The sequence below is a fragment of the Neomonachus schauinslandi genome, chromosome 6, assembly GCF_002201575.2.
Source record: "Neomonachus schauinslandi chromosome 6, ASM220157v2, whole genome shotgun sequence".
NCBI lineage: Eukaryota > Metazoa > Chordata > Mammalia > Carnivora > Phocidae > Neomonachus > Neomonachus schauinslandi.
In genome coordinates, this window is record NC_058408.1 from 41,166,711 (window position 1) to 41,182,425 (window position 15,715).

The 15,715-nt window shown below is 35.2% G+C and overlaps 1 protein-coding gene across 2 annotated transcripts in view; it reads left to right on the forward strand.

Moving 5' to 3' along the window:
* Positions 1 to 15,715, forward strand: part of XPR1 (xenotropic and polytropic retrovirus receptor 1) — a 249,464-nt gene that overhangs the window by 176,482 nt on the left and 57,267 nt on the right. For both annotated transcript variants that reach the window (XM_021682766.2, XM_021682767.1), the window contains exons 7-9: positions 669 to 750; positions 10,877 to 11,067; positions 11,277 to 11,456. In XM_021682766.2, the coding sequence (XP_021538441.1) occupies positions 669 to 750; positions 10,877 to 11,067; positions 11,277 to 11,456 (453 nt within the window). The remainder of the gene's footprint in view (positions 1 to 668; positions 751 to 10,876; positions 11,068 to 11,276; positions 11,457 to 15,715) is intronic.

The following is a 15,715-nucleotide window of genomic DNA, read 5'->3' on the forward strand; positions in this document are numbered from 1 at the left end:
TCTTTATATCTTAAAAATTAACTTTAGGGACGCCTGGGTGGCTCACTCGGTTAAGCATCTGCCTTTGGCTCAGGTCATGATCCCAGGGTCCTGGGATCGAGCCCTGTTATCGGGCTCCCTGCTCAGCGGGAAACCTGCTGCTCCCTCTCCCTCTGCCTGCTGCTCCCCCTGCTTGTGCTCTCTCTCAAATAAATAAATAAAATCTTTTAAAAAATTTCACTTTTTAGTTACCCTAGTGTTAATAGTGTAAGTAATATAGAAAAGAAGTGCTCTTAATTTTGCCATTGTCTCCATGGTTCATAGTACCAAATATGTGAATTCTGAGTAATCGTGACCTATAAAATTTAAAGATACATACTTTGTAAAAAAGAAATTGCCCTTAGATTTCTCCCATAAGAAAAACTCAGTGCATATATAGTTCAAAGTTCAAGATTAAATTCTTGTTTATTTAGTAATCAGATTTTTGTAAAGGAATTTGAATAACTGGCAAATCCATTTTATATTACAGGAGAATGATGTTTCTCTGGTTCTGATATATAAAAAATTCAGTTCATAAAATATTTTTGTATGGTAGAGCTTTGGGTCTCATACTACTAATTTATTACAGCATATACTAAATGTATGCAGTGTTTTGCCCTATGCCCAGCATGCTGTTTTTCTGTCTACAGCCTGCACCAGCATGGACTACTTTTAGAGTTGGCCTATTTTGTGGAATATTCATTGTACTGAATATTACCCTTGTGCTTGCCGGTAAGTTGTTTAAATTTTGAATTAAATTATCCTTAGTAATATGCCTTTGTTCTATTCTGTCCCTCTACCAAAACTAGTACCAAACTAACAGAGCTGCTATTGAAAGAGAAATTTGTCAGGGCTAAGTTTTTTGTTGTTATAAATGATTCGGTGGGATGGGGTGGTGTTTGGTCATTTGTTTGGTTTGTTTTTCCTTTTGGGTATAGTTATCCCAATATTGGTATAATTTATGATCATATTGTAATCTAATTCTATTTCTTTAAATGAATGCAGCCTATTTATATAGACTACATGGAAATATTGCAATAAAAAACCCAGCCCTAGATTGTCAAGCCAGCTGTTAGGGAAGGAACACTGACTTGTCTTCAAAAAGCCTGGGTTTCAGTCTCAGCTCCACTGTTTGTTAGTTGTTTTGGCTTTAAGGATATAATTTAACTTATCTGAAATAATCTCCTTATTTATTAGGTGACTTACTACCTTAAATTTACAGGGTCGTTTTAGAATTCATTCATTCAGCAGGTAAATTTTATATATTTCATTATTATGCTTGATACTTATGAGTATTAAGATAGATAAGAGAATCCCTTTCCTTATGAAGTTTATAATGTGAGGGAGATTAAAACATATATTAAAACAGTAATAATACACTACAAGACAGAAAATGTTAAATGTTCTAATCAGGTCAAAGGAACAAAGTGATTACTTTAAATGAAAGCATCGGGGAAGACTTTATGGAGGAAATGGCATTTTTGCTGGACACTGATGGGATGAAAGGCATTTTAAGAGAAGGAGACAGATAAGCAGAGATTTTGTTTGTAGGGGAAGAGGATGGGGCATAGGAGGGGGGAGTGGGTTATGAAGGAGAGAAATGATAAATTCACCTAATGTGAAGGAGAGTGTTAGATGATAAGAGTGGAAGATACATGAGACCACTTCATGGAGATCAACTAAGAAGTATAAGTAAAACGTGGGGTGCCTGGGTGGCTCAGTCGGTTAAGGATCTGACTTTTGATTTTGGCTCATGTCATGATCTCAGGGTCTTGGGATTGAGCCCCACATCCCATGTCAGGCTCCGTGCTCAGCAGGGAGTCTGCTAGAAATTCTTTCTCCCTCTCCCTCTCCCGCTGCCCCTCCCCCCAGTCACATGTGCACACATGCGCACACTCTCTGTCTCTCAAATAAATAAATCTTAAAAAAAAAAAGTATAAACCATGTTTATAGTTGTAAAGTACTACATCAGTATAAATTATATGGTGTATGTGATGGGAGTTGTTCTAAGAAAAACCTCATTCATTTTTGTGTGAATTTTTTTCTTTTATTTTCAAGATGAGTCTGTTTGTAATTATCATTATCATCATCAAATAATAAGAAAAAATAAACTTCATTCTTTTATGTCAGTGCATTGAAAAGAAGTTTTTAAATTCAGGGACAAATTGGGGTTTTGTTTTCTTTTGGAAATACAGACTTTTGTGAGACAGTCTAATTTTTTTTTAATGTATGTGGTTTATGCATTTAGTGTGGTGCATTGTGTTCTCTCACCTCAGAACTCTTCTTTGTTTGATCTTTGTGTGGGGGGGGTGGGGCGAGGGAGGGTTAATGTAAAGCCAGCTGTCTATCCTTATTTATCTCCCAGCGGGTATTAAAAGATAACTGTGTTGAAAGATGAGAGAGAAACACAGCAGTAGTAATGCATGTACAAGCACAATTCTTTTTTCATTCACATCAAAAAATAATGTGCGTTATTGCTGTAGTTTCTCAAGGGGATATGACCTGATACTTAATAATTTGTCTGAAATTCACATATTTCAGATATTTAGTTTGATGAAGATGAAGTTACCTGATTAGATTTTTTAAAATTTGTTCTCTTATAGATTTCTAGTAACCTTTACTTAATTTGATACAATAACAATATACCATATTTCATTTTTTGGTTTGATAAAGATATGAGTTTGGCTATTTAAAGTACATATAAGGGTGTGAAATAGCAGACACTCATACCCTAATAGGAAGAGTAGTAATTGTTTCAATCTCTTTGGAGGGTAATTTGGCAGTATATGTAAATTTTTAAATGCACTCACTGTGGTTAAGCAATGTTATTTCTAGAAATTTATCTTACAAACATACTTGTATATGGGTGCAAGGACATGTATGAGATGAGTGTATTCACTGTCATTTTGTTTTTAGTAACAAAATCCTAGAAACCACTCAGATGTCCATCAATTGGGAATTGTCTAAAAAACTAGATAATGTTACCTCTGTACAATGAAATGCCGTGGAGATATTAAAGTGAATGAGTGAAAAATGGGTATAGCACTTTGGAGAACTGTTTGGCAGTATCTACCAAAACTGAATATATACTATACTGGGTTGTTTTTACCCCTTAGTTAGTATGTATTGTGCTGCTGTGAACATGCATACTCATGGATTTCTTTGGGTACCTGGTTTCAGTTCTTTTGGATATATACCTAGGAGTGGAGTCATTCAGTTATGTGGTAATTTTATGTTTAAGCTTCTGAGGCACCACCAAATTGTTTTCCATAGAGGCTGCACCATTTTTCATTTTCGCCAGGAATTTATGAGGGTTCCATTTTCTTTACACCCTTACCAACTTCATGGTTTTCCTTTTTATTTATTTATTTTTTTAGTTATAGCCATTCTGGTGGGTTTGAAGTGGTATCTTGTTAATGTTTTGATTTGCATTTCCCTAATGACGAATGGTATTGAGCATTTTTTCATATGTGCTTATTAGCTATTTGTATATTTTCTTTGGAAAAATGCCTGTCCAAGTCCTTTGTTCATTTTTTAATTGACTTGCCTTCTTATTGTTAAGTTATAAGACTTCTTTATATATTCTGGGTACTAGACCCTTACCAAGATACATGATTTGTAAATATTTTCTCCCATTGTATAAATTGTTTTTTGTTTTCTTCATTGTATCCTTTGATGCACAAAAGTTTTAAATTTTGATAAAGTCTGATTTATCTCTTTTTTTCTTTCTTTGAACTAATTTTTGTACATGATGAGAGATAGGGGTTCAACTTCATTCTTTTGCATGTGGATATGTAGATGTCCCAGCGCCATTTGTGGAAGAAAATATTCTTTTCCATTGAATGGTCTTGGCACTCTTGTTGAAAACCAATTGGCCATAGATATATAGATTTCTTTTTTAAAGATTTTATTTATTTGATAGAGACACAGCAAGAGAGGGAACATAAGCAGGGGGAGTGGGAGAGGGAGAAGCAGACTTCTCGCGGAGCAGGGAGCCCGATGCACTGCTCAGTCCCAGGACCCTGGGATCATGACCTGAGCCGAAGGCAGACGCTTAATGACTGAGCCACCCAGGTGCCCCAGATATATAATCGATTTATTGCTGAACTCCCAATTCCATTCCATTTTTCTGTATGTCTGTTTTTATGCCAGTACCACCCTGTTTTATAGTAAATTTTGAAACCACAAAAAGTGAGTCCTCTAACTTTGTTCTTTTTCAACGATGCTTTTGGCTATCTCGGGCCTCTAGCAATTCCATATCAATTTGAGGATTGACTTTTCCATTTCTGCAAAAAAAGGCCATTGGAATTTTGATAGGGATTATAATAAATCTGCAGAACACTTTGAGTATTATCGTCTTAACAATATCAAGTCTTGTAAATCCATGAACATGGGATCTCTTTCAGCCGTGTTTTGTAGTTTTTAATGTACACATCTAGTACTTTCTTAAATAAATTAGTTCCTAGGTGTTTTATTCTTTTGGGTGCTATTGTAATTGGAATTGTTTTCTTAATTTCATTTCGGAGTATTCATTGCTGGTATATACAAAGACAACTAAATTTCATGTGTTGATTTTGTACTCTGCAACTTGGCTGAATTTATTAGCTCCAGTGTTTTCATTGTACGTTCTTTGGGACCTAGGCTTATTATTTTTGTTAACTGACTGTTATATTTATGGATTTTGCTTAGGAATTAGGATGTAAAACCATATATAGCTTTTTATTCATAATCTGCTAATTAATCTTGCTATCATGCTTGATCCTTTATGGTCTCTTCTTCATTTAACAGTGGAATACCCTTTAAAATTATTAATTGGGGGTGCCTGGGTGGCTCAGTCGGTTAAGCGACTGCCTTCGGCTCAGGTCATGATCCTGGAGTCCCGGGATCGAGTCCCACATCGGGCTCCCTGCTCAGCGAGGAGCCTGCTTCTCCCTCTCACCCTCGCCCCCCTCATGCTCTCTCTCTCATTCTCTCTCTCTCAAATAAAAATAAATAAAATCTTTAAAAAAAAATAAAATAAAATAAAATAAAATTATTAATTGGTCATGTCACTTATATGTAAAACCTTTCATTGGCTTCATACATTGTCGTAAAACTGTAAGTCTTGACAAAATACTATAACGTCCTACCTGATCTTCCCTTGGCTAACTTTTTACTGCTTTGCCTCTCATTTATTTCAATTATACTGTCTTTTGCCTTCTTACTGTCCCTGGAACACTAGGCTCAACATATCTCAGGGCCTTTTGTACTTCTCTGTTTGGAGCCCTATTTTTCCATATATTCACATGATTCATTCTCTGTTTCCTTAAGATCTCTGCAAATGTCGGGGCACCTAAGTGGTGCAGTTGGTAAGCATCCAGTTCTTGGTTTCGGCTCAGATCCTGATCTCAGGGTCATGGGATCAAGCCCTGTGTTGGGCTCCACTCTCAGCACAGAGTCTGCTTAACCATCTGAGCCACCCAGGCGCCCCAGTACCACAGAGTTTTGATTACTGTAGCTTTGCAGTAAGTTTTTTTATTTTTTATTTTTTTAATTTTTAAATTTTTATTTATTTTTTTAAAGATTTTATTTATTTGTTTGACACAGAGAGAGAGAGGAATCACAAGTAGGCAGAGTGGCAGGGAGCGGCAGAGGGAGAAGCAGGCTCCCCGCTGAGCAAGGAGCCCGATGTGGGACTTGATCCCAGGACCCTGGGATCATGACCTGAGCCGAAGGCAGACGCTTAACGACTGAGCCACCCAGGCGCCCCACAGCACAGAGTCTGCTTAAGACTGTTTCTCCCTCTGTCTCTCCCCTGCCTCTCTAAAATAAATAATTAAATCTTAAAAAAGAAAAAAAAAAAGATCTCTGCAAATGTCATGTCCTTTTTTATTTTTTAAGATTTTATTTATTTATTTGACAGAGAAGACAGCAAAAGAGGGAACACAAGCAGGGGGAGTGGGAGAGGGAGAAGCAGGCTTCCCGCTGAGCAGGGAGCCCGATGCAGGTATCGATCCCAGGACCCTGGGATCATGACTTGAGCTGAAGGCAGATGCTTAACGACTGAGCCACCCAGGCACCCCTGCAAATGTCATCTCCTAAGAGATCTTCTTAACCACCCTATCTAATATAGCACCTTATAACATCATTCTTCATTTCCTTTCCCTATTTTTTTTCTTTAAAACCCTATCACTATCTGACATTATACAGAATAGAAGTTTCCAGAAGACAGACATTTTTTCTTTTATTACTGACTTTCCAGCTCTTTGAATGCTGTTAGGTACAATAGGCATCTAATAAATATTTGTGAAATTAAAGGAAAAAATGAGGCTTCCTCAAGCAAAAGGAAAAAGAAACTGATATATACTGAATACTCGTCATTGTTTTAGGCATGTAGTATATGTTGATCACATTTAATCTTCGTTTTAAGAATAATTTCATCTTTATATTTTTACAATTTCAATTCAATTAATTAACATATAGTGTATTTTTACTCTCAGAGGTAGAGTTCAGTGATTGATCAGTCTTATATAACACCCAGTGCTCATTACATCATGCGCCTTCCTTAATGCCCATCACCCAGTTACCCCATCCCCCAACCCTCCCTCCCCTCCAGCAACCCCCAGTTTGTTTCCTATAATAGTCTCTTATGCTTTGTCTCCCTCTCTGATTCCGTCTTATTTTGTTTTCCCTCCCTTGCCTGATGATCCTGTTTTGTTTTTTAAATTCCACATTTGAGTGAGATCATATGATAATTATCTTTCTCTGATTGACTTACTTCACTTAGCATAATACCCTCTAGTTCCATCCACATCGTTGCAAATAGCAAGATTTCATTGTTTTTGATGATTGAGTAGTATTCCATATTGTGTGTGTGTGTGTGTGTGTGTGTGTGTGTGTGTGTGTGTGTTGTACATATACATCTTCTTTATCTGTCGAAGGACATCTGGGCTCTTTCCATAGTTTGGCTATGGTGGACATTGCTGCTATAGACATTGGGGTGCAGGTGCGCTTTCAGATCACTACATTTGTATCTTTGGAGTAGATACCTAGTAGTGCAGTTGCTGGGTCATAGCTCTGTTTTCAACTTTTTGAGGAGCCTCCATACTGTTTTCTAGAGTGGCTGCAGCAGCTTGCATTCTCTCTTCTTTCATTCATGACTTTACTTATTTGGGTCCTTTCCCATTTTTCTTTTTGATAGTCTGGCCTTGGGCTTATCGATCTTATTAATTCTTTCAGAGAACCAGTTCCTAGTTTTGTTGATCTGTTCTAATGTTCTTTTGGTTTCTGTTTCATTGATTTCTGCTCTAATCCTTATTAATTCTCTTCTTCTGCTGGATTTAGGCTTTATGTGCTTTTCTTTCTCCAGCTCCTTTAGGTATAAGGTTAGGTTGTATATTTGAGACCTTTCTTGTTTCTTGGGAAAGGCTTGTATTGCTGTATACTTCCCTCTTAGGACCACCTTTGCTGCATCCCAAAGGTTTTGAGAAGTTGTGATTTCATTTTCGTTTGTTTCCATGAATTTTCTAGAATTCTTCTTTGATTTCCTGGTTGACCCATTCATGTTTATAGTAGGATGCTTTTTAGCCTCCACGTATTTGAGTTCTTTCCAAATTTCCTCTTGTGACTGAGTTGAAGTTTCAAAACATTGTGATCTGAAAATATGCTAGGAATAATCCCAGTCCTTTGGTACCAGTTGAGACCTGATTTGTGGCCAGTATGTGATCTATTCTGGAGAATGTTCCCTGTTCACTTGAGAAGAATGTGTATTCTCTTGCTTTAGGATGGAATGTTCTGAATATATCTGTGAAGTCCATCTGGTCCAGTGTGTCATTCAAAGCCCTTATTTCCTTGTTGATCTTTGGGTTAGATGATTTGTCCGTTGCAGTGAATTGGGTATTGAAGTCCCCTACTATAATTGTATTATTATCAATGTGTTTCTTTTGTTATTAATTGACTTATAGATTGGCTGCTCCCATGTTAGGGGCATAAATATTTATAATTGTTAGATCTTCTTGTTGGATAGACCCTTTAATTATGATATAGTGTCCTTCCTCATCTCTTATTACAGTCTTTGGCTTAAAATCTAATTTGTCTGATATAAGGATTGCTACCCCAGCTTTCTTTTGATGTCCATTAGCGTGATACATGGTTTTCCACCCCCTCACTTTCAATCTTCAGGTGTCTTTGGTTCTAAAATGAGTCTCTTGCAGACAGCATATCGATGAGTCTTACTTTTTTATCCAATCTGATACCCCCTGTCTTTTGATTGGGTCATTTAGCCCATTTACATTCAGGGTAACTATTGAAAGATATGAATTTAGTGCCATTATCCTACTTGTAAAGTGACTGTTACTTTATATTGTCTCTGTTCCTTTCTGGTCTGTCTTACTTTTGGGCTCTCTCTTCACTTAAAGGATCCCCTTTAATATTTCTTGCAGGGCTGGTTTAGTGATCAAAAAATCTTTTAGTTTCTGTTTGTCCTTTTTATCACTTCTATTTTGAATGACATCCTAGCTGGGTAAAGTATTCTTGGCTGCCTATTTTTCTCATTTAGCGCCCTGAATATATCATGCCAGTCCTCTCTGGCTTGCCAGGTCTCTGTGGATAGGTCTTCTGCCAATCTAATGTTTCTACCTTTGTAGGTTAAGGACCTCTTGTCCTGAGCTGCTTTCAGGATTTTCTCTTTGTCTCTGAGATTTGCAAGTTTCACTATTATATGGTGAGGTGTTGACCTATTTTTATTGATTTTGAGGGGGGGTTCTCTGTGCCTTCTGGATTTTGATGTCTTTTTCCTTCCACAAATTGGGGAAGTTTTCCACTACATTTTGCTCCAGTCTACCTTCTGCCTCTCTCTCTCTTTCCTCTTCTTCTGGGATCCCAGTTGTTCTAATATTTTTTTCATGTTATGTTATCACTTATGTCTCCAATTCTCCCCTCGTGACCCAGTAGTTGTTGATCTCTCTTTTTTTCAGCTTCTCTATTCTCCATCATTTTGTCTTTTATATGACTAATTCTGTCTCCTGCCTCATTGAACCTAGCAGTTAGAGCCTCCTTTTGATTTCATCTCATTAGTAGCCTTTTTTATTTAGACTTGATTACATTTTAGTTCTTTTATTTCTCCAGAGAAGGATACTCTAGTGTCTTCTATGTTTTTTGAAGCCCAGCTAGTATCTTTATAATCATTATTCTGATCTGTATTTCTGACATCTTACTTAAACCTATAGTGGTTAGGTCCCTGGCAGTCAGCACTGCCTCTTGTTCTCTTTTTTCAGGTGAGTTTTTCCTTCTTGTCGTTCTTGCAGAAAGTGGTTGGTTTTCTATTTGTAGATTTTCAGCAGTTCTTTTCTTAGATCTCTGGTTGAGTTCGCAGTGTTCAGAATTATTTGATAGCTATCTCGTTGAGTTTCTGGGACCAAACAAAGCTAAGGTCTCCTCCTCCGGAATCTTGGAGTCTTCAGTCATATTTAATCTTCCTAACAAACTTAGGAGAATTGATATTATCACCATTGACCAGAAGGAAATGGAGATGTGGAAAAATAAAATAATTTTCCCTAGAGTAGCTAGAATTTGAAATCTGGTCTATAGTATTTGACTCCAAAGCAAAGGCTTTTTCTACCCTATTATTTTTAAATTATCAAATGTGCTATGTACTATAGAGAATATAAAGTTAACTAATAAATAGTTATTTAAATTATGTATAAGATAGTATATAGTTAAATTTCAAATGAGTCTAATAAATAATTTTATAGTTATTTAGAAAACTGAGAAATCTTTAGCCAAATTGAAATATTTGGCACATAGTAGGCTCAAAATGAAACACTGATTCAATAAATTTATGAATAGGTAAGGATTGGCTTTTCAATATTAAGTAGAGTTTGAATTGGTGGAAAGAAAGTGCAAGGCCATTTTAGGTATAGGGGACAACATAAGCAAATGTGAGAAGCAAACTTGTGAAAAGACTAATAAAATTCATCAGGAGATAAGAATTAATGTTTAGGAGCACTGTAAGTTAAGGTTGGGAAAAGTGAATTGGAGATCAGATTGTGATGAATAATTTGAATTACAAGGCTAAGGTGTTTTAATGTTACAGTTATTAGAGAACCAGAGAGTAATAGTGGTACTGATCATTTGTATGGGCATATGGACAATAGAATGTAATGGGTAAGACTGTGGGCTTTGGAGCAAAACTGTCTGAGTTAAAACCCTGGTACTGCCCTCTACCAGCTTTGTAATCCTGAGCAAATTACTCAGCCTCTCTGTGCTCTAATTTCCCCACTAATCAAAGGGAAATAATAGTTTTTAACTCATAGAACCATTGTGAGGATTAAATGAGTTATTATATGTAAAAATAGAGAACAATCCTTAGCAAATAGTAAGCATTCTGTAAATATTAACTGTTATCATTTATATGACATTACAGTGTTCATTTGCTTTTATTTTCAATTGTCTTCATGTGTACTATGTCTTTTAATTTTCACAGCAACTCTGTGAGGTAGATATTACTATAACCAGTTTAATAACAGAGAGAGCAAAGCTAAGGAAGTTATATCATGCTAGAAATCCTTAGCTGACAAAATTGATCTTTTAGTTCTAAACAATTTCACTGTGATTCTCTGTCATCTAAGAAACTAATGGAACAATGGAATAAGTTGCCAAAGTCAAGTTTTGGGAAAATTATTCTGGTGAAATTTTGCAGAGTGAAATGAAGAAGGGAAAGAACCTGGATGCAAGTTTGTTATGCTCTTGAGATGACCTAGGCTTAGGTTTTATTTATAAAAACTTTTTATGTCAAGGAGTGTGTCATTGAGAATTAAGAAAAAAGACAATTATAGGAGACATTATGAATTTTCTAACTAAGCAATTGATATTTTTTCAGCTGTATTTAAACTTGAAACAGATAGAAGTATATGGCCCTTGATAAGAATATATCGGGGTGGCTTTCTTCTGATTGAATTCCTTTTTCTACTGGGCATCAACACATATGGTTGGAGACAGGCTGGAGTGAATCATGTGCTCATCTTCGAACTTAATCCAAGAAGCAATTTGTCTCATCAGCATCTTTTTGAGGTAATCAAAGCAAGACATAAAGTCCCATGAATTTATTTCACATTAGCTATATAGCTGGTTTCGTGGATACTGAAATCCATCTTCTACTTGAAGAAGGTTATTGACATTATATCTAAACATGTATCCTCCCTTTGTTTTATTAAAGATATTTCTGAGTAATGGAAAAATAAAAATAACAGTTTTCTCTTTGTCTTTCCATCCTTTATCAGATTGCTGGATTCCTTGGGATATTGTGGTGCCTGAGCCTTCTGGCATGCTTCTTTGCTCCAGTTAGTGTCATCCCTACATATGTGTATCCACTTGTCCTTTATGGATTTATGGTTTTCTTTCTTATCAATCCCACCAAAACTTTCTATTATAAGTCACGGTTTTGGCTGCTTAAACTGCTGGTAAGTCCAGAAATTTGTCTACCATTTTTAGAGTGGTATATTGGTCATTAGTTTCCTCCAGGAGGAAACCCAGTGTGCTGTATTGCACAACTCCAGAAAGCGTGGTTCACTTTGTAGTCTGTGTGAGTGGTGCTCTAGAGCCAGGGGTGTAGAATGTAGTGTAATTGGTCTACCTTTTATTGTACAGTGAAGTGGCCCTGGGAAAAACACTCATGCATTTTTTTTCCTCTTAAAAAAGAGTATAACGTGCCCAGCAATTGAAATGAATTTGCAAATTAATAATAATTAATTCATGATCAATTTAAGTACTTTTAAATACAAATCATTTAACCAGCTGTGATAACACGTAGAACTCTTCGAATTTCTTTTTTTTTTTTTAGAAGTGGTGAAACTGTTATTTTCCTCTAAATTGATAGTAGTAGTGAAACATTTTTATTTTACAAAAGATTAGTTCTCTAAAAGCATTTAAGAATATCTTACCAGATTGACAGCTTTAATTTGAGAAACTGATTCTTGTTGATAATAAATTCCATTTCTTCTTCCGCTTTACCTAGTTCTTTAATGATCTCAAAATCCTACAGTCACAGCAATAGGATATAGAATTTCTTGAAAAATAGCTACTGTATTTTTTGTGATAGTTTAAAGATAGCTTGGGGAAGGGACTTCTGCTTACTCCTGAGTTAAACCAGCTCTATTTTCAAAATTAATCGGGAATACTCTCCTGTAATTATTTCTTAGGTTGTGAATGACAACTAACAGTAAAGTGAAAATTAATGATTAAATTGACTGGACTCTACACATACTTTTAGAATTCTTGTAATTATTGTCTTACTTTTTTTTTCTACCTTAGAAAGTATACTACTGCCTTGACAATTGTAATTTTGACTTCTCTTTCCTTTGATATGACCCTAAGGTTAGCGGAATTTTTTTTTGTTCTTAGCAATACATTCCCTATATCTAGCATTACTTAAATTTTTTATTTTTTTATTTTTTATTTTTTTATTTTTTTATTTTTTTAAAGATTTTATTTATTTATTTGACAGAGAGAGACACAGTGAGAGAGGGAACACAAGCAGGGGGAGCAGGAGAGGGAGAAGCAGGCTCCCCGCAGAGCAGGGAGCCCGATGCGGGACTCGATCCCAGGACCCCGGGACCATGACCTGAGCCGAAGGCAGTCGCTCAACCAACTGAGCCACCCAGGCGCCCCTACTTAAATTTTTTAAATCTGAAGATATAAAATATGGCTTTCCTATTAAAAAACATAGTAAGCACACAGGTAAAAAGCCACTTATGTTCTAGAACAGGTTAAGTATGTATAGCAATCAGGAAAAGAAAATGGCCCAGATCTCCTTGATTTTTTTTCCCCCCCAAAGTTGGTTATTATTTATTTGTATTTATTTCTTTCAGTAGGATCTTTATCACAAATTGAGGAATATCCCTCTTTTTCTCCAATTTCATAAAGTATTAATAAATAAAAGAGCAAATCACTCCCATTAAATATATCACCCGTAGGCCTAACTTTGGGTCTACGTGTGGAACTTAGATCTACAGGAGTATTTTGAAAAGTTTGCAATCACCTTTCATACATTTTGTTATCATTTAGAAAACATGCTTTTTAAAGGATTATTTTATGATGAAAATTTGAACCAGTTTTTTTGAAATTTATACCAAAAATAAATCATATCCAGTTAGTACAACAATATTAGATTACCTTTTTATTTTGAGAGTCTTTGTCATTTTATTGCTAGATTTTATGGAATTGTAAAACTTATTTGCATAAAAATGTATTCTTATGGTTATAAGGAAATAACTTTAAGATTATAAATATCTGTTATCTCTCAACTATTGTGAAATCTCTATATTATTTTGAAATGAGGTTCGAAAGACTCAGAACTCAGATGTTAATATGTTTTGCATCATTGCAATAACAGAATAATATCATTGTGTACATTGTGTGTAAAGTGAGCATTTCCCCAGTGCATCCTTCTCTGCTTAAATAGTAAGCTATGATTCATGCATGACCAGTTAGTCTTATTAGCAGAATGATTCCCCATTGAGTAGACATTTATCAATATATCTGCTGTGTGCTAATAAATAGGACTTATTGATGGAATAGGTTGGCAATGATGATATAATAAGGAATAAAAGAATAGTAAAATGCACCATCAGAAGCAATAAAATGCACAAGGAAGCACTGTGGTTTGTTATATTTGTAATAATAATTGTATACAGGAAAAATGTTATTTATAGAGCATCTTAATATTAATTGACCTATTCACTTATTTTAATTCAAGTCTTACTGAGAAAACTTAACCTGAGACTTATTTCTAGTGAATTAACAAAAATATTTCCACCGTAGTTATGTTTCTCTTTTTTAAAAGCCTCATCATAAAGTAAAAGTACATTTCCTTCTTTTTTTTTTTCCTTTAATTTTTAGTGGAAAAGAATATATGTCACTTAGCTATGGTGGTAGGCACTGGATGCCATTTATATCCATATTCAAATTTGAATCTATGGAATTTATATGCTATACATCTCCCCCAAAAAGCTAAAAAAAATTTTTATTAGAAATTTATGTTGATACTTACATGTCAAATTAGTACAGTTTTTTGTATTAATTAGGTCATAAATCTCTGCATATCTGTATTTGCCCTAATTAGAAATCCAATTGGGAAATATAAGCAATGGCTCAGATTTTCTAAACAAAAATATGAATTTATTCTTCTAAAAGGCTACTTAAAGTATTTTTTTAAAGATCTGTTGATTTATTTTAGAGAGAGAGAGAAAGAGAGTTGGAGGGGAAGGGGCAGAGGGAGAGAGTCCTAAGCAGAAACTATGCTGAGCACAGAGCGCCCAACATGGGGCTCCATCCCAGGACCCTAAGATCATGACCTGACCTGAAACCAAGAGTTGGACACTTAACCAACTGAGCCACCCAGGTGCCTCAAAGCTACTTAAAGTTTTTAAATTAAAGTCCTTTCCTATATAATTTGGAAATTGATTTTTCAAATAATTTCTTTTGTTTTATAGTAAAATGTTTATGCATGTCTCTACTGTGAGAATAGAGATGTATTTTCATATAATGCACTGTTCTGGACATTTTTATGTGCTAATTTATTTTACCGTTTTAATAACCCTGAGGTTGGAGCTGCTATCAATCCACATTTTATAAATGAGGAAACCTAATTTCAGAGGAGTTTAATGCATAGCCAGTAAGTAATGGAGATGGAACATCAGCCCAGGCAGTCTGGTTTCATAATCCTTACTCTTAACCACTGCAGTTGAACAGTGAGACCTGGTAGTGACCTTACCTAAGGTGTTTAACTTTGATATAGTGGTTCAAATTAATTGATTATTCACAAGCCTCTAAAAGTAAAAATTAACACAGACCTGTACCCCTGAAACAAATAATACATTATATGTTAATAAATAAAAACGTAAATTTAAAAAAAATAAAAATAAAAGTAGAAATTAAACTTCATCTCCTTAACTGTTTATCTGCATTAACTTAGAAAATGTTGTTAGCATATATCCTTTGTAATAACTTATTAGTGGCCTTTTTGTGTATGTGGGTAAAATACCAGATATTTTGAATTGTCTCTAGCTTTCTTAACACTGTCACTCAGTGAATCATTATCATTTTAATCAAAATCACAATGTAGAAGTTGGAAGACCTTAGCCAGAATAAGAAAGGAAGAAGGAGAATTCTCACTCAAAAGGGGAATTCAGATAAATTTAAGAAGAATTTGACTATGTGTAAATGTCAGGGAGTTCAGTATGATCTGTTAATTTCCTACCCCCCTCACCCCTTAACCTGTCTCTAATTGAGCCAACTTGCTCTCCTTCTTTGTATTTCTAGGATATTTTGTATATTTATCTGTAATAGCACTTATTACACAGTGCTATCATTATATCTTTAGGTATATATTTGCCCAACCAGACTGTGGGACTTTGAGAGTAGAAACTATGTTTTATTTATCTCTCTACTTCCACAGTGACTGACATATAGTAATACTTAATTAATCTTTGTTAAATGCTGAATGACTATAATTATATTGATTCCTTCCTTAGTTGTATTATACCAACATTTACTGTTTCCTCCTTTTTTCATCTTTTCTCTTCTGTAAATTTTCCCTTCCAGTTTCTATTTTCATGCCACTCCCTTCCTTTTGTAGTCTCATTTCCCTATCTCTTTTCTTTCTTAGTCCATTCTCCTCCTCTTATGCTCTTATGGAGGTTTTCCGTATTAGCTGGCTTTT